Genomic DNA, 19,596 nt, shown 5'->3' on the forward strand with positions numbered 1-19,596 from the left:
CTGCATCTTTGCCAGCACATGTTATTTTTGTCTTTTTGATGATAGCCTAACTGTACTAAGATAATATTTTGATTTGCATCTCCCTGATGATTGGTGATGTTGAGCATATTTTCATCTACTTGGTCATTTCTGTATCTTCTTTTGAGAAATGTCTGATCATTTGCCCATTTTAAAATCAGATTATTTGTGTTTGTGCTGTTGAGTTCTTTGAATTCCTAATTTATGCTGAGCATTAACCCCTTGTCAGATGAATAGTTTGCAACTATTTTCAACCATTCTGCTGTCTCCTCTCTGTTAATTTGTTGCTGTGTCGTGCATTAGTTTCTGATTTGCTGTAATTCTATTTGTCTAGTTTTGCTTTAGGGGTCCTATCCAAAAACTGTCTATCCCAATGTCTTTAAGTGCTTCCTCTGTTTTCTTCTAATAGTTTCATTGGTTTTAGGTCAATGAGTTGAATTTGATTAAACTATGTTTTGGTATTAAAACTGTAAAGAGTGGGTTTTAGAACAATGCATTTACTTCCATTTTCTAACCCTCAAACACGTTTTCAGTTGTGTATCGTGTGTTCTGGAACCTTGTCACTGTAGAATTCTTTCATTGCTATTATGTATACAAATGAGAATCTTCTTCTCCATTTGCTATGCAGATTTTGGTCCTAATCATTTTTTCAGATATTGTGACATGTCAATATCTTACAGTCTAAGGTCTAAGACTTTGGGTTTTAGGCTATTTTTTTTTGAATTAAGTGTATTAATGTGTCAAGTGAGGTAAAGGATATTGAAAGTGCTTTATAAATTGTCCAGTGGTATAAAGATACTGTCATTATATGTAAATAGCAAATTATTTTTTCTTCCTCATGGAAATTCTTTCCAAGGCTATTTGTTAGAAGAATGTGTGATGGTCTTGTGGTTTGGGTTTGTCATTTTTAGTGTTCCCTTGGTGGCTTCCAGACATAACATACACCAAAGAAGAGGAAAAATTCTTCCCAAGAACATTCCATGGTCTGATCTTGTTTTTAAAATAGTTCTAAATGTAATAGAAAAAAGATTCATCAAAAATAGTGTAATGCATTTATAACAGTGCAAGTTCCGAGCTCAAGAGTCTGAGGACAGGGCTGAGGAGCTGTGCCAGAGAAAGACCATGGTTAACACAACTCAAGGTGGCCCCGACACCTGCTCTGGAAGGCTCCCACGGTTCCTTGCAGGTGGAGGGAGAAAAAGGCAAAGACAGCTGGAGCCGCCAGGCCATGCAGAGGGGGCTGCTTTCCGTCCCAGCAGCTGCTGCAGGCAGGGAGGATCAGCTGGTGGGTCTTTCTACTTCAGTGTTGACCTTCTCCGGCAGCAGTAAAGCGTGCCACTCAGTGGGAACCTTGTCCTCCATTGTGCAAACAAGGTTGGAATCAGGAAAACCCCTGAGCCTGCATTGCAGTAAGTGACTCCGCGCGCTTGAAGGCCTCAGGAGGCTGTTTCAGGGAGGGAGGGAGGAGGAGGAGACAGAGGGAGGAGTAATTTGGCGAAAATTACACAGGGAGAAACATCTGCCTCAATTTTCTTTTAAACATGGAGTGTGAACTAATTACAAAGGGTGTGTGGGAAGTAAGTGAATAAATGTAATTGGTCTAATTCATTTGCACCTGCTTGTATCCTTTTGGCAGGAGCTGGGTGGGCTGGAGACATAGCCTGTTCCTCTGGGCCGGCAGCCTGCTCACAGACAAGAACTCCCTGCTGCATCAATTTTCAATTTTTGGCACTGCCAACAGCCCACCTGGTGTTTGCTTTTGGTGTCACTGGGCACACTGTCCCTAGCGCATGGTGGCTTCTGAAGCAGCAGCCAAGGTGAACGGGAAGAGGTGGCCTGTCCATGTCCCTGCATGGAGGCTGCTGCCCCAGGGGACCCTGAGGATGGGCGAAAGCAGGGAGCAAGGAGTGAGGAGGAAGAGGCACTGAATCCATGGTGCAGTGTTCATTCTCTCACCTGGTGATGCCCACTGAGCTCTGATGCCGCCTCAGGCCAGGCAGTACAGTGGAGAACAAGACAGGCCAAGTCCCTGCCCTCATGGGACTGACTTTTGGGGGTTTAGGGAAGGGGGATGGGGCACAGACAACACAGAAATAAACAAGTTACAGGTGTAGTACATGGGAAGAGCATGAGTTGGGGGGCAGGGAGCCATCTGTGAGCAGAGACCTGAATGTAGCGCGGGAGCCGTGGTGATGCTGGGGGGAGAGGGAGGGGTGGGGAGTGCAGGGGCCAGGGCTGCGCCCGAGAGAGTGGGTCCCTCGGCTGCAGGTGGCTGAGAGTGACAGCCCAGAGGTAAATGACGCAGCCAGTCAGTCACGCTGTGGAGCAGGGGGTGGCGAGAAGAGACCAGATGCTTCCTTCCTTGAGCCCAGGCAGCAGAGGCCTCCTGCCACTGGAAAAGGAGCCCAGAGGGAAAGAGGCCCCGCAGCACAGCAGTGCCTGCCTCGTCCTGTCCCAGGGCTCCTAGCGTTGCGGGAGGCAGGTGTGGGAGGCAGGTGTGGGAGGCAAGGCACAGCTTGCCGAGCCCCAGCCCCTGGCCTGAACGCTTGATGGTGTGCAAGGCACTTGTGTGTTTCATCCCTGCTGCCGCCCTGGGAGTGGAGCTAGGGGAGCCAGGTCCTGTTCTGCCCGTCTGGGTTACAGGTGAGGCCCGAGCTGCTTCTAGGGGCCAAGGAAAGCTGTTGGAGATAGGATCAGGAGTGAGGGACACCGGCTTCTGCTTGGGCAAGGTCCGCGAGTGGCCTGGAGTGGGGGCTGGGCGGAGAGCTTAGTGGTCAGCTTGTGGTCGCATTTTTCTGTGACTCAGTGTTGTTTGTGTGACTTACACAGAGATAGAGCGTTCCTGGTCCAGGGCACAATGCCGACAAGTAGTTGAATTACCAAAACTATCTGGAAACATGGCCTCTGTGTGGAGGTAGCCGCCGGCACTGCCTGTGTGGGGCTCCAGCCTTTGCTGGGTGGAGGGGCGCGGTGCGGTCGTCTGTAACTTTTGACAGGTCCTAATGAGTTACCGAACATTCTTTACAGCTTAGAGCATTCGCAGCCTCCAGGCGGCCTCGTCATCGACAAGGAATCTGAAGTTTACAAGATGCTGCAGGAGAAGCAGGAGTTGAATGAGCCCCCGAAGCAGTCCACATCATTCCGGGTCCTGCAGGAAATCCTGGAGTCCGAGGAGAAAGGTAAGTGGCACTCCTTGTGGCCAGAGACTCTGTTCACAGGAGGGTGGAGGGCAGTCCTTGCTGACGCGCAGGAGGTGCGGAGTGCTCTGGAAGGAAGGGGCTTTTTAGAATGCCAGAAATTCCTGCAGAGAGAAGGGGCAGAGAGCTGCCCTCCCCACCACACCTCCCTGCTACAGAGGCTCCACTCCTGCTGACACCCTGACTCAGGTGCACGGAGCAGGCTGGGATTCCGTTGGTCTGTCCCTTGGCCATCGGTTTGGTCTGGGCTCACACATTACACCTCTGTGGGGGTGATGACAAGTAGCTCAGGGGAGCCTGGTACCCACTTTCCCTTTGGGACCCTATGTGTGTTCCAGCTTTGGGGCGGATGGCCTCTGGAGGTCTTGGGAGCCCCCATGTGGCCATGCCCTTACCCTGGATGTTTCTAGGCCAATTTTCTCATCTGTTCATATTGGATAATTTTTCTTCTGTAATTCTCATGAGGATCAACTGTGCAAAAGCACCATATTGGCCTGTATTCTGTGGATATAACAAAATACATGAAGCTGGGTGTTTACAAAGGAAAGAGCTATCTTCAGGCTGCATTTTTGGAGGCAGACGGTTGCAGGCCAGGTGGCCCCACTGGTTCAGCAGGTGATGAGGGTGCACAGTGGCAGGAGCGCATTCAAAAGAGTTCTCAGGGTGAGACAGGAAGCCAGAGAGGGAGTCAGGGCCAAGCTTGCTCTTTAACATCCTTGTGGCTGGCGCACAGACGGAGCGTCATAATTCTCGTGATGTTTGAAACCTCAGCAGGAGGCTCCTGGGTCAGCCTTAGCTTGTCCATGGGGAGAACTCGATGCCTGCGGCCTCCCCAGGGCCACCTCTGTGGCTCTGCAGGTGTGAGGACACGACTGTTCTCATGGCAGACACCACGTACTGTGGATTTGTTATAAGGAGGTTCAGGCGCATAGTGGTGAAGTATCTTCATTTAATAACCACCACAGGGTAGGAGAAACGTGGGGCTGTTTTCCTTCTCCTGAAGGTGATCTGTATATCCCAGCCCTCGGTTTCTCTTACTCCATTTGCTACTCATCAGTGCCTCTGGGGCTTCTCAGGATCTGCCATTTCCAGCGTTGGTTTTTTGCTGGTTCCTGGTGCCTGTGATGCCTGGTCGTCCACACTCTTTGTTCCTGTCCCTCACTGGAGACCTGCCTTCTGCTCTCTTCTCCCTCCTGTGCCTGGCGATTCTCACAGTGAGAGACGTGCCCCAGCCGGGGAGATGTGCCCTGGAAAGGTGCCCGCCCTCCACAGCTCCCCCTTCGAAGACTCTGCTTTCAGCCTGAGCTGCCACACGCCACACCTGCACTTCCTCCCCATTTGTGCAGGTTCTTCAGAGAAAGTGGCCATTTTTTCCTTATTTCCCATTGATGTAAAGTACTTTTCTGCTAAGAGAGACATTGCTCTAATAGCCATTTCCTCTTTGCCTGGAGTACCTGTGTGGTTGGCAATTTATGACCCACATTTTTCATTAAGTTCCAGTATTAGGCTTGACTGACAGATGAGTTGGGGCCAGCCTTTGAGGAAGGCAGTTTGGGCAGGTGTGTGAGAAACCATGACTTATTTTACTCTAAGTGGATGTGAAACTACAGAGGCAGAGTCAGTCCATTGCAGCCCACACTAAGACTTGGCTCTGTGGAGCTCATCTGGGCTCACGGAGGAAGACCTGCGCGTGGAGCTGTAGCTTCCCATGTTCCGTGGACTTGATAGTCCTTGTATTCTGGGATCCATCAGCCAAACCCATTGCTGCCAGTCTCAAGGTTCCTTCGTGGCCCTAGATGGCAGCCAGTGCTCCAGCCACTGTGCTCACTTCCAGGCAGGGGGAAGGAAGAAGGCAGATGGGAATACTTTCAGATTAGCCAGCCGTCTTCCCAGAAATCCCACACTACTCTTCCATTTCCATTTTATAGTCACATGGCCACACCCAGTTACACAGCAGTCTGGGAATTTTAATCTCCTAGGGTGGTGTCGTCTTCAAGGAGAATTAAGAATTTGCTAAAAAGGAAGATGGCGATGGCAAATCTTGATGCTTCCCTCTTACCAGGTACTTGCATTAAATTTTCAGTGAATGCACCAGGACAAATTCCAGTCAAAATACTATCACATGTAGAAGGTTCTCTGGGGTTCTTTGAGAGGAGATGGTCAGAGCTTAGGGCAGTGGCTCTGAGAGACAGTGACTGTCATTGGGAACAGCCAAGGAAGAACGCTGGCATCTGCCTCTGGCTGCTGTGAGCCCCCTGGGAAGCTGCAATCTCATTGAGGTTGTTTAAAGGGCAAAGGGAAGCTGTGTGTGTGGTGGGCCAGGTGCAGAGTCGAGGTGGCCCTGGAAGGAAGCGGGGCTGCAGCAGGCTTTGGTGACAAACTTCAGACAACTTGGCACGGGTTGTCTCATTTTGGGTGAACCAGGAGAAAGGGTCCCAAGTTCTTTAAACCTCATCTTGTTCTACGTCAAATTCTAAAATGTGTAGGCACATGGAGTCTTTTTTTTTTTTAGTATCATAAATACACATGACCTAAAATTTACCATGTTAACTGTTTTTAATTGTACAGTTCAGTGATATTAAGTACATTTGTGGCGTTTCCCTACCATTCATCTCCAGAACTCTTCTCATCTTGCAAAACTGAAACTCCGTATCATTTAGCGCTGTCTCCTCCCTGCCTTTGCTGGCCTATTCTGCTTGCTATGAATTTGAATACTTCAGATACTTCACTCAAGTGGAATCATTCAGCGTTTGTCCTTTTGACTGGCTTAGTTCACTTAGCATAACGTCCTCAAGATTCATCCATTTTGTAGATTTTCAATTTCTTTTAAAAGTGCAGTATTTTGTTGTGTAGACTTAATGGCAGTTTATTCATCTGTTCATAAGATGGAGACTTTTGATTTGAAAGAGTGAGTATACTCCCATCTACTGATTCACACCCCAAATGTCTGAAACAGCTGGGGACAAGGAACTCAATGTAGATCTCTTGCATGGGTCACAGGGAGCCAGAATTGGGAGCAGAGTCAGGGTCTGAACCCCGCTGCTCTGATATGGGATGTAGTATCACAGCTGTTGGCCAAGTGGCTGTGCCACGTGCCCCAGAAGGAGACTTTTTTTTTTTTAATTTTTATTTAATGAGTGCATTTTTTCATAGATACAAATTTAGGAATACAGATGTTCTTTCCCCCATATCCACCCTCCCCCCACCTCCCTCTCCCATCTCCTTCATTATGGTTCATTTTTAGTTTGACTTTATATACAGCGGACCAACTCCATGCTAAACATAGACTTCAACAGTTTGCATCCATGCACATATACAACATATAGAGTACAGTTTGGGAACAAATTTTGCAGTCAATTCTAGTACAACTCATTAGGAACGGAGGTCCTAAATGGGGAGCAGGTGCACAGTGACTTCTGTTGTTCCTTTAATAATTAACACTGTTATTTATGACATCAATGATCATCCGAGGCTCTTGCCATGGGCTGCCAAGGCTATGGAAGCCTTTTGTGCCAAGGCTATGGAAGGTCCATCGGTATTTGGACCTGGCTGTTAGCAAAGTGGATGTCCTCTCCTCCCTTCAGAGAAGAGTACATCCTTCTTTGATGACTCTTCCTTTCCACTGAGGTCTCACAGAGATCCTCCATGTAGGATATTTTTTGCCAGAGTCTTGGTCTTCCATACCTGAAATGCTCTCACAGGTCTTTCAGCCAGACCAGGAAACCTCAAGGGTTGATTCTGAGGTCAGAGTGTTATTTACAGCGAATGTCATCCTAGGAGTCTGCCGTGTGGACTGCTTCCCATATTGGACTTTCCTTCCCTTTTAATTCTATTATTATCAGGCACTTGATGTTATTTATGTGATCACTTTTATACTTAAACCCATATATATGTTGACCTAAACATTTAATATGATCGTTTTAACAGTTAAGATGGCATTTATACCACTGCTTTTTATGGGTTTGGAGTCCCATGACAAGTTTTTAGGATATACCCTTAGAAGTAAGTCTGTAGGACTGTATGAAGAACTATACTGCTTTATAGTTAAAGGCTACTTCCTCCATCTCTTATTCCCCCTCTTATATACGATAACTCTGTTATATGAAGAGTTCAGGATATAATATGAAGAATAGAAAACAGAAAAAAAAAGCCAAAAAGGATATACTAAATAAAAAGTGACAGTGGTAAACTGTCCCTTGACAGTCAGGTCAAGGACTATTTAAGTCATTGATTCTAAAAGTTTCAATTTCACTTTTATAGCTTTCATTTTAGGAGTGCTATTAATTCTCTGAAACCAGGGAGAACATATGGCATTTGTCTCTTTGGGACTGGGTTATTTCACTAAGTATGAGGTTTTCCAGATTCCTCCATCTTGTTGCAAATGACTGGATTTCATCCTTTTTTACTGCCATGTAATATTCCATATAGTACATATCCCACAATTTTTTTATCCAGTCTTCAGTTGATGGGCATTTAGGTTGCTTCCATGTGCTAGCTATTATGAATTGAGCTACAATAAAGATGGAGGTGCAAATAGCTCTTTTGTCTACTAATTTAATTTCCCTTGGGTAAATTCCCAGGAGCAGGATGTCTGGGTTATATGGTGGGTTTATATTCAGATTTTTGTTTTCCATAGTGGCTTTACCAGTTTACATTCCCACCAGCAGTGGGTTAGGATGCCCTTTTCCCCACATCCTCTCCAGCATTTGTTGTTTGTTGATTTCTGTATGACAGCCACTCTAACTGGGGTGAGGTGAAACCTCATTGTGGTTTTCATTTGCATTTCTCTGACAGCTAGAGATCCCAAGTATTTTTTCATGTGTCTGTTGGCCATTTGGATTTCCTCTTTTGAAAAATATCTGTTGAAGTCCTTGGCCCATCTCTTAACTGGGTTGTTTGTTTTGTTTCTTGATCTCTTTGTAGATTCTGGTTATTAATCCTTCATTGGTTGCATAGTTTCTCCCATTCTGTCAGTTGCCTCTTCACTTTCCTGACTGTTTCTTTTGCTGTAAAGAAGCTTCTCAATTTGAGGTAATCCCATTTGTTCATTTTGGCTTTGACTACCTGTGCCTCTGGGGTCTTTTCCAGGAATTCTTTGCCCGTGCCAATGTCTTGAAGGGTTTCCCCGATGTTCAATTAATTTGATGGTGTCGTGGCATAGATTTAGATCTTTGATCCATGTTATCCATGTTAAGTGGATTTTTGTGTAGGGTGTAAGGTAGGGGTCTTGGTTCATACTTCTACATGTGGACATCCAGTTTTCCCAGCACCATTTGTTGAAGATGCTGACCCTATTCAGGGGTTGGTTTTAGCTCTTTTGTCGAATATAAGTTGGTTGTAGATGTTTGGATTGATTTCTGGGGTTTCTATTCTGTTCCATTGGTCTTTTCTATCCATCTGTTTTTGTACCAGTACCAGGCTGTTTTAGACATTTTGATTGATATAGCATTGAATCTGTAAATTGTTTTTGGAAGACTGGACATTTTGATGATATTGATTCTTCCAATCCATGAACATGGCAGATTTTTCCATTTTTTTGTATTCCATTTCTTTAATATTTTGTAATTTTCATCGTAGAGATTTTTGACATTCTTGGTTAAATTTATGCCAAGGTATTTGATTGTTTTTGTGGCTTTTGTGAATGGGATCGATCTTAGAAGTTCTTTCTCAGTCGTGGCATTGTCTGTGTATAAAGGCTGTTGATTTCTGTGTATTGTATCCTGTTATTGTATCAAACTCTTATATGAGTTCCAAGAGTCTCTTAGTGGAGTCTTTTGGATCCTCTATATATAGAATCATGTCATCTGCAAATAGGGATAGTTTGACTTCTTCCTTCCCTATCTGTGTCCCTTTGATTTCTTTTTCTTGTTTAATGGTTCTTGCTAAAACTTCTAGGACTATATTGATAGCAATGGTGAGAGTGGGCACCCCTGTCTGGTGCCAGATTTCAGTAGAAATGCCTCCAACTTTTCTCCATTCAATATGATACTGGCAATGGGTTTGTCATAAATTGCCTTGATTTTGGCCGGCGCCGCGGCTCACTAGGCTAATCCTCTGCCTTGCAGCGCCGGCACACCGGGTTCTAGTCCCAGTCGGGGCACCGGATTCTGTCCCGGTTGCCCCTCTTCTAGGCCAGCTCTCTGCTGTGGCCCCAAAGGGCAGTGGAGGATGGCCCAAGTGCTTGGGCCCTGCACCCCATGGGAGACCAGGAGAAGCACCTGGCTCCTGCCATCGGATCAGCACGGTGCGCCGGCCGCAGCACGCCAGCCACAGTGGCCATTGGAGGGTGAACCAACGGCAAAAGGAAGACCTTTCTCTCTGTCTCTCTCTCTCACTGTCCACTCTGCCTGTCAAAAAATAATAATAATAATAAAAAAAATTGCCTTGATTTGTGTTGAGGAATGTTCCTTCTATACCCAATTTGCTTAAAGTTTTCATCATGATAGGGTGTTATATTTTGTCAAATGCTTTCTCTGCATCTATTGAGATAATCATGGTTTTTGTTCCTCATTTTGTTAAAGCGATGTAGCACATTGATTTTCAAATGTTGAGCCATTCCTGCATATCGGGGATAAATCCCACTTTTCTATTTGATCTATAGTGTTAATTAGCTCTGTTGTTTCCTTGATGATTTTCTATCTGGTTGATCTGTCCGTTGCTGAAAGTGGGATATTGAAGTCCCCTGTTACTATTGTTTTTGAGTCTATATCTCCCTTTAAATCCCTTAATAATTCTTTCAAATAGCCAGGTGCCCTTTATTAGGTGCATATACATTTATAATAGTCACATCTTCATGTTGATTTAATTGATCCTTTAATCATTATTAGTGTCCTTCTTTGTCTCTTTTAATAGTTTTTGTGTTAAAGTCTATTTTGTTTGATATTAGGATGGCCACACTGGTTTCTGTTAGCATGGAATATCTTTTTCCATCCTTTCACTTTCAGTCTGTGTGCATCTTTGTTGGTAAGGTGTATTTCTTGTAGGCAGCAGATAGATGGACTTTCTTTTTTAATCCATTCAGTTAGTCTGTGTCTTTTAACTGGGGAGTTGAGACCATTTGCATTCAAGGTGACTATTGTTAGATACTGTCTTTTCCCTGCCATATTTCCTTAAGTAGAGCTGTTTATGAATTTTGGATTTTGTACTTTTGCTGGGTCATTTTCTACACTCATCTTCTTTTGTAGTTTCCTGTTTCTATGTGCAGCACATCCTTGAGCCAGTGTTGTAGGGCTGGGCATGAAGATACAAATTCTTTCAATTTCTGTTTGTTGTGGAAAATCCTTATTTCTCCTTCATTCATAAATGATAACTTTGCAGGGTAAAGTATTCTGGGTTGTCAGTTTTTTTCTTTTAGGATTTGGAATATATCTTGCCATTGTCTCCTTGCCTGTAGGGTTTATGATGAGAAGTCTTGGGTGAGTCTAATTGGATTATCTGTGAATGTGATTTGTCATTTCTCTTTGGCACATTTTAAGATCTGTTATTTGCAGTTCTCTGAGCTGAGTGTTACAACGTGTCGTGTCATGAATTCCTTTTCTGGTTTGTATCTGTTGAGAGGTCTGTATATTTCTTGTATTTGGATGTCTCTTTTAATCTGCTTATTGTGGAAATTTTCTGATATTACTTCATTAAGAAGGCCTTCTAATCCATTCTCTTTCCATACCTTCCAGTACTCCTTTGATCTGTACGTTGCATTGCTTGATAGAATCTTGTAGCTCTCCAACTGTGGTTTTTAATTTTCTAATTCCTTCTTGTGTTTGGTCTGACTTTATTATTTCTGAAAGTTTGTCCTCTAGTTCTGATATTCGCGATTCTATTTCATCTGTTTGATTTCTGAGAGATTCTATGGCATTTTTCATTTGGTCAATTGAATTTTTCATTTCCAGTATTTCATTTTGGCTTCTCTTTAGAATCTCAATTTCTTGGGAGTGCTTTTCATCCCGATCTTGAATCTGTTTGATTGCTTCTAAGTAATCTGATTATTAATTTTCTGAATTTTTTCAGCATGACTTCAATTTCTTCTCCAGCCTCCATTATTGAAGATTTAGATTGCTCCATTGGCAAATTTATAGATTCTTCCTTATTCTTTTTTTTTTTTTTTTATTTGACAGATAGAGTTAGACAGTGAGAGAGAGAGAGAGAAAGGTCTTCCTTCTGTTGGTTCACCCCCCAAATGGCCGCTGCGACCGGAGGTATGCCAATCCAAAGCCAGGAGCCAGGTGCTTCTTCCTGGTTTCTCATGCGGTGCAGGTGCCCAAGCACTTGGGCCATCTTCCACTGCTTTCCCGGGCCACAGCAGAGAGCTGCACTGGAAGAGGAGCAACCGGGACTAGAACCTGGCACTCATATGGGGTACCGGCGCTGCAAGGTGGAGGATTAACCTAATGAGCCCTCCTTATTCTTATTCAGTTTTTCCTTTGTTCTTTGGCATTTCTGTTTGGTTTGATTTTTAAATTAATTTCCCTCTGCCAGGAGCTACTATGTGTCTGTGCCCGTAGCAAGTGGAAGCACGCAACTCCACCTCCTGGAACTTTGTGGGGTGGCCCCTGCAGTTGCTGGGTTTGTGTGCAGGTGGCACAAGCAGCAGCCTGCTGCCTGCACTCAAAATGTAAAGAATCATTATGGCCTCTCCCGACCAGCTGCAGCTCTGGTTGGGGAAGGGGAAAGACCCTGAGAGATCTTGGTATGTTCAACCTCTCTGCCAGTCCCCCAGTATTTCTCCTTCTTCCCACTTAGAGCACTAAGCACTGTTCACTAAATTTCCCCACTCATCCATGTCTGCATCTCCATGGGCTCACAACCTCTCACCTGGTTCGCAGAGGGTGCTGCGGCTGTCTCCTCGCTGGGTCTCTGCTCTGTCCCCTTTTGTACTTTGCACACCTCTCTGTTTCCCCAGCATGGACCTGGGTACTCTCTAGTGACCTCCTGAGCCACTCTGTGCAAACTTTTCATGATTCTGCCGCCTGCTTGTATCCCCTGTACTCACTCATTTTCCATTTTCCCCTGTGTGACTCAGCATCCCACTGCTCTACCGCCATCTTGGGGCCGTCTCAGAAGGAGACTTAACAAGCAGAAAAGTAGGGGAGGTCATGGGTAGAAACCAATGGTGGCCAGTGACTCTAAGATGAGCAAGATGGAGACTTACTCAGAATATCATGGATGCTCACTTTTGCTCAGGGACACAGGAGGATCCTTGGATTGTCTGGAAATGACCGTAGAGGAGCACCAGGTGCTAGGTGCAGGGCCGTCCCTTTCATTCTGTTTGCCATGTGCGGCCATGGAAGGTTATTGATCTGTGAAGCAGGTGGAAAGACCACTGTGCTTTACTTGGCTCTTTTCCAGAGTCCAAATGAAGCTACTGTTTTTACTATGAGATGGTTGAGAAGGATGGAAGAGGAGATTTCTCTGAATTTAGGGTTGACTGTTTAAGTGAGAGGGAAAGGAAGCTCAAGCCAGCAGGTGGTGCTGCAGGGCTGGGCAGGTGCGGTTAGGACTGTGTTAGTCGCTCCCAGCCAGCTCTGTCCCAACAGTGCCCAGGCTCCTCCAGTTCACTGTCTTCCTTCCAGAAAGAGCAGGGGATTCTCCTAGGGAGTGTGGATTTCATGTTCCTCCTTGCCTTTTCTCTTATCCTCTGTGCCCTGCCTTCTCTTTCCTGGTGGTTTTGCTGTTTACAAAAGACAGCCCAGCATGTGAGAGACTGACCTCATTCAGCGACACCATCACTTTGCCTTTCCAAGCTGTCTAGTCTGCAGAGAGGCTTCTGTTTCCTTCCTGGCAACGGTGGCAGGCAGTGAAGGGCGCCCTGGCACCATCCACCAGAAAATGGGGGAGCTTGTTGGGGTGCTGGGAGAAGCTACCCACACAGGCTCTTCAGGCAGGGCCGGGATTAGGGTGAGGAAAGTGAAGCATTGCCTTGGATGCAGAGTTTAAGGGAGCATCAACAAACTTCAGTAATCAAAGACAAAAATCATATCTTCATGCATTATTTTTTAAATTAATGGGGAAAAATCTATGAACAAAATTGGGACTGTGGGTCAAGAAAGGGAAGAAGAGTTGGAAAGAGCAAGCAGGTGGTTTGGGCTCAGGGAGGACAGGAGCACAGGTGGGGTTCCCGTGGTATACATGTTGCTGGGACAGAGCCGAGCCTCCCCCTAGCCCAGCTGTAGAGCTCTCATTCTAGTTTCCGGCTCTCTGCCCCATTCAGGTATTGCCAGGTGGACGTCTGTGTTCACAAGCAGTAGAGAGGGAAACATGAGCCAGAGCTGTAAATACCCATGATCGGGCTGTCGCATGTCCAGGCCGCTTTCAAGTTCTCCTTGTGGTTCCTCATGAGCCAGCAAAAGACCCCCAAGCTGGCTTTCATGCTGTGTTAGCAGTGGGTAACTCGGATTCTGGAGGGCTGCTGGGCAGGGCTGTGCCTCGTGCCAGGAGTCTCATTCCCAGAGCCGGCAGATGTCCTCACCAGGGCTTGCTGCTCTCATGGCAGAGGGCAGAAGCTCTGCGGGGCGGGCTGACCCACACAACTGCACTTATTGCCTTTGCTGGAACAGAGCTCACCTCTGTTCGTGGTGCAGTGGCCAGTGTCCATGGACAGGGACGTGTATACTCCACCACAAGCAGGGCTAGTGACGTTTTGAGCGTGAGTTAGTGTGGGCATGTTTTGAAATGTGTATGGGCATTCCCGGCTTACCAGATCTGGGCCAGGAGCATTCCTGTCCTGCAGTTGTGATGTCCCAAGATGTCACTAGGGGACAAATATCATCCCAGCAGAGACCTGACAAGAGAGAAGTGTGGTCAGGGTGGGGAGGGACACTTGAGACCAAGATACAAGCTTGACTGTGCTGGCCTGAGACCCTCTGTGTGCCTCCTACTTGAACCTGGCGATTTTGGGTTCAGAAGCACCGCTCAGCATCCAGGGCCTCATCTTCTGACAGGACAAAGGCCTTGGTCCGTTGCCCAGACTGGCAGCAGTTCAGGGATGACTTTCTTCTCACCCAGGAAGCTGTTTCTTGGCCTTTGTCCTGTGCAGAAATAGATAGAAATGCAGTCTTGGGCCCTACTGCTGGCCTCCTGAATTGGAAACCCTTGAGTGGGACACAGCAGTCTGATTGAACAAGTTCTCCAGCAGTTTGGATGCGCAGTGAAGTAGTCTAAAGAAGTGGGTTAGGGCTGGCGCCGCGGCTCAATAGGCTAATCCTCCGCCTTGCGGCGCCGGCATACCGGGTTCTAGTCCCGGTCAGGGTGCCGGATTCTATCCTGGTTGCCCCCCTTCCAGGCCAGCTCTCTGCTGTGGCCAGGGGGTGCAGTGGAGGATGGCCCAAGTCCTTGGGCCCTGCACCCCATGGGAGACCAGGAGAAGCACCTGGCTCCTGCCATCGGATGAGCGCGGTGCGCCGGCCGCAGCGTGCCGGCCGCGGCGGCCATTGGAGGGTGAACCAACGGCAAGGGAAGACCTTTCTCTCTGTCTCTCTCACTGTCCACTCTGCCTGTCAAAATAAATAAATTAAAAAAAAAAAAAAAAGAAGTGGGTTATGCAGGCCGTGGGACAGAATCCCTGTACCTGGAGGTGCTTATTCAGGGATCTCGGTTGGAGCCTGGGCTGGGAACTGTTGGAAATCTCTCCTGCTGCCTGGGGTGCTCACAGCACCCTGGCCTCAAGGCTCCTCTGACTTCCTGGACCACGGCAGAGAGCATCGTGCAGTTGTCATGGTTCTGCTGCACCCATTTCTGTACCTCTTGAGCTGCTATTTGCTGAAGCTCTGAGGGGGAGGGTATCAAGAATATAAAGCAAGGTTCTGGTATTCAAGGAATCTGCAATTTAGGGGGAGACATATAAGTAGCTGCCTGACAGGTCCCATCATAAAGATGAGTGTTGTGTAGCACCCTTAGGCGCGTGTCCAGTGCTAACAGTGATATGGATGGGTTGACCATGCTTGGTTGCTGCCTTGACGCAGGCCTGTTACTGGGACATGATGAGCTGGCCCGAGAGCTCAGCATCTGCACCTAGGAGCTTATTTTATATGCACTGTGCTGGCTGCAGAGGCTCCCTAGTCTGCTCTGTAGGAGGTGATTTTCTTTTCTTCTTTTTTTTTTTTTTTTGACAGGCAGAGTTAGACAGTGAGAGAGAGAGACACAGAGAAAGGTCTTCCTTTTTCCGTTGGTTCACCCCCCAAGTGGCCGCAATGGCCGGTGTGTTGCGGCCAGCGTGCTGTGCCTTACCGAAGCCAGGAGCCAGGTGTTTCCTCCTGGTCTCCCATGCGGGTGCAGGGCCCAAAGACCTGGGCCATCCTCCACTGCCTTCCCGGGCCACAGCAGAGAGGTGGACTGGAAGAGGAGCAACCGGGACAGAACCGGTGCCCCAACAGGGACTAGAACCTGGAGTGCTGGCGCTACAGGTGGAGGATTAGCCTAGTGAGCTGCGGTGCTGGCCTATAGGAGGTGATTTTCATCTGGCTGCTGTGGTACACGCTACCGTAAGGATTGTGTTCTTTTTGCATCTAGTACACTGCCTTTTGATGACCAGATACCATTTTTGTGTAAGGCATTTGAAAGTTCCCATATCAGTGTTTGCATGTGTTTTCTCAATATGTGATGCAGTTTGTGTTGGGAGGACTCAGCACATGCCAGGTACTAGAGGAGGCCTTTTGTATTTTAAAAAATCTTTTTATATACCAGTAAAGAGAAAAATGATCTCCTGTCTTATAGAAAATGAAACTAGGGACCAGAGAAGCTAAGTAACTTGCTCAGGATCACACATCTGTTTAACTCCAGTGCCCATGACCCTGCTTTGACATCTATGTAAGTGGCTTTCAAAGAGCTCCGTGACACTTAGGCAGTTCTGCCCATCCTGGCCATCACAAGTGTTTTCCTCATTTCAGGGGATCCCAACAAGCCCTCTGGATTCAGAAGTGTTAAAGCTCCTGTCACCAAAGTAGCTGCATCGATTGGAAATGCTGCTCAGAAGTTGCCCATGTGTGACAAATGTGGCACTGGCATTGTGTGAGTACCTGCTTCCCCCAGTCTTGGGCAGCCTTGTAGATCAGGTAAACCCTGTTCACGTGGAAAGTGCTCTATGTTGCACACTGGGGCTGTGGAGGGCACACATTCTACTTGGACAGATGGAACAGAGGCCCTGCATCCCAGAGCAGTGGAGAGGGTTTTCCTTTGCTCTGGAGGCCCTAGGTTCTGAAAACGTAAAAGCCGGATGAGCAGGGTGGCTCTGTGGCAGTAGGTGGGCCTGGCAGAATTAGATCTCTGGACCCCAGGAAGGAGACACCCCCTTATCTTGGGAGGGCCTGGTGTCGAGCCCCAGACCCCAGCCCTGGTGCTCCTGGTCGGCAGTGTCTCTAACAGAGCTCTTTCTGTCCCTCACGGCTGCAGAGGCGTGTTTGTGAAGCTACGAGACCGCCACCGCCACCCTGAGTGTTACGTGTGCTCCGACTGTGGCACCAACCTGAAACAGAAGGGCCACTTCTTTGTGGAGGATCAAATCTACTGTGAAAAGCACGCCCGGGAGCGGGTCACGCCACCAGAGGGCTACGACGTGGTCACCGTATTTCCCAAGTGATGCAGCTGGGTGCACTTCCCCAGCCAGCCTCCTGTCCTCGGCATTCTGGCCATCGTCTCCCCCACTCCTCCCCTCAAGGTTCTGTGCTGACCTTGCTTTTACCCATGCTGTTAGAAGTCAAGTGCCACTACCCTGGCTCACACTGGCCATGTGATGACTGCTTTTATAAGTAATGGGAAATTATTTTATGGTGGCTCCTGCCAGCATCATTATCTATCTTCCATACCTCTGTTCTGTTCTGCTACAAATGGACATCAGCCCAATTTGAATGACACTGAATTTAATATTGATTAAATTTCATTTTTACTTGTATAGACTCTAGAGCAGTGTGGTGGTTCTCGTCATTTGATCCCATGTCTTCCCTCAAAGCTAATAAGAGTTCTGAAGACTCTCCTCTCGCTTTGCGTTCCCTACTTGTCTAGGATTTGCAAGCCTGAACTCCAACTATGAGAAGACTGGTGACTGAACTTTCACGGGTATTTCTTTGAAGCTTGCTCCAGGTTATCTTTCTCTGTTGTCCATTTAAGATACTTAGCTCTGTTTTAATGAAATGATGTTCTTGGGTTTATCTGGGAAAATGAATGCTTCCTGAATGGTAGGTGGCAAGCTTTACCAGTTGGCCTTAAAATAATCCCTAATAAATTCCTTTCCAGGCTGCTTGCTGCCTTCACAACTGGGAAATAGCCAGTGTGTTTTCATCACGGAAGAGAATAGGAACCCTGGCTCAGGTTACCAAAGACTTTGCTCATGACTGATTCCCAGAGGAGTGATTTGCTTAAACAATGAGGCTGAGATTAAGTGGTTGTTAAGACAGGTGGACAAGGCACTCCAGCCAACCCTGCTCCTTCCAAAAAAGCAAACCTGTTCCGCCCTTGAGCAGTATGCACCAGCCTACCTGTTTTGAGGAAGGGACTAACTGGCCAGTACTTACGCTGATGCTAGGAACCCCAGCTCTGCTGTCTAGCATAGAGCTCTGAAACAAGAACGCACTAGGGACAGTTTCTGCACAGGAGCAGTTCTGTGCTACAAAACTTGCAACTGAAACCTTTCAGGGGGAGAATTCTCTGTGTCAATACTCTCTCTTTCTAGGTTAACTCGTCCTTACTTTAAACCCAGTCTGTAGCTTATACGAGACAAGGCTTACATTTTACAATACTGAGGAGTTAACATGAATGCAAACTGAACCATAGCAAGTTTACATGTATAGTGACAGCTGTGGTTTGGGGGTAACAGCTGGGTTATAGATGGTTGGAACTTTGGTCTGTCTGCTCAGCTACTGTGGGAATCCAATGTCGGACATTTACCTAGTTCAGCAACAGGTGTTACTCCTTGGGAGTGGGACTTACCTGCACGATGTCCCATTACCAGTGGAGGCCAGATTCTGAGAGCTTCTGGTGACCACAGTTAGTACTGAGACATAACCTCTGCAGCTCATTCATGAACCGGAATGAACCAGTATGAACCAGAATGTCAGCATTACCATCCCTGAGCACATATGGTGGTATGCCCCCCGGGCATGTAGTTTATAAAATAGTTCCTGCCAAGAGCATTTAAGATTTTGCCCAAGGGGGCAAGGCCTTGGGGTCCTGTCTGACTTTAGGATTCACAGTGGCAGACTCAATGTTGGGTTTCAAGTCCAAGGTCCTGACTTTATTCCCTTTCCTTTTCCCTCCCCAAGGCAGGAGGTATCTCTCCACATTGCACGCGGGGAGCTGGGACAGGAGAGCCAGCAGCCCTCCAGCCTGTGGCTCTCTCACCTGTTGCAGGGGAAACAGTGAGCAAGGGAGCCTCAGCTGAGCCCACGTATAGAACACTTTGCAGGCGAGGTCCTCACTAGAGAGGAATCTGTCACCAGAGACCAGGGGCTCCGTGAAGAGCAGCGTCCTGTATGGCCACTTTGCTTCAGAGAAGGAACTCCTTTGTCGCCTCCTCTGACCCTCAGCACAGGTGGCACCATCTAGGAGGAGGAGTGTCAGAAGACGGCTGGCACTTGGAGACAGAAGGCTCTGCACGTCTCTTTCCCAGGGGCCCCAGGGACAGTCCTGCACTCCAGCAAAGTCTGACCTTACAGGTGCAACTCAGTCCAACAGCACAAGGGCGGCCGAAGCACCCTATCTCACACAGCACTGTGCACCTCAGGGGACCCTGGGTACAGAGTGGCCGGGATATCCAGCCCCTAGGGCCCTAGAAGTAGGGGTGTCTACCCAGACAGCCTTGGTGATCATCTGCTTCCCCACTGCCCTCCCTGTCCTGATCACTGGAAACATTGCTCTTTGCTGCTGGAACCTGTGCACAGCAGGCCTCTGCCAGGGTTCTCCTGACCCCGCACAGTCTGCTCGCTAGGGATGGTTCTTGGAGTCAAGGAGCGTGCCCACATTCTGGACGGTGTGCAGGGTTGAGAGGGTGAGCAAGCTTGGGACAGTGAGCTCACTCAGGGCAGTGCAGCCAGCACAGAGGAAGGTCTGCAGCCCCAGCTCCATCCCCCTTGGCTCCATCCCTTTCCACTTGAGCAGCTGGAGTTTTGGCACCCCCCCATCATTCCGGGTTGTGGCCCCTTCCATGAACAGTGACATGAGCTTTCCAGGCCCTGCCCAGCCCAGCATGCAGGGTACTCACTTGTGGGAGCTCAGGCCTGGACTTTACATACTGTGCTCAGTCCAGCACACCACTTGCACACTCGAGGCTCTGGCCCAGCCTGTCATGGAGCTCTGTAGCTGGTGGTTTTGGGCCAGATTTTCTGTGCCCCGCCCAAGGCATGGCTCTAGGGTCCAGCCCCAACTCTAGAAGCTGCCAAGTTGGTGCATCCCTCCAAGG

At 47.7% G+C, this 19,596-nt stretch overlaps 1 protein-coding gene across 1 annotated transcript in view; it reads left to right on the forward strand.

Moving 5' to 3' along the window:
• Positions 1–17,103, forward strand: part of PDLIM1 (PDZ and LIM domain 1) — a 65,027-nt gene extending 47,924 nt beyond the window's left edge. The window contains exons 5-7 of the mRNA XM_062214856.1: positions 3,046–3,197; positions 16,094–16,214; positions 16,596–17,103. Coding sequence (XP_062070840.1) covers positions 3,046–3,197; positions 16,094–16,214; positions 16,596–16,782 — 460 coding nt within the window. The 3' untranslated portion in view covers positions 16,783–17,103. The remainder of the gene's footprint in view (positions 1–3,045; positions 3,198–16,093; positions 16,215–16,595) is intronic.
• Positions 17,104–19,596: the final 2,493 nt, after the last annotated feature.

The sequence above is a fragment of the Lepus europaeus genome, chromosome 17, assembly GCF_033115175.1.
Source record: "Lepus europaeus isolate LE1 chromosome 17, mLepTim1.pri, whole genome shotgun sequence".
Taxonomy (NCBI): Eukaryota; Metazoa; Chordata; class Mammalia; order Lagomorpha; family Leporidae; genus Lepus; species Lepus europaeus.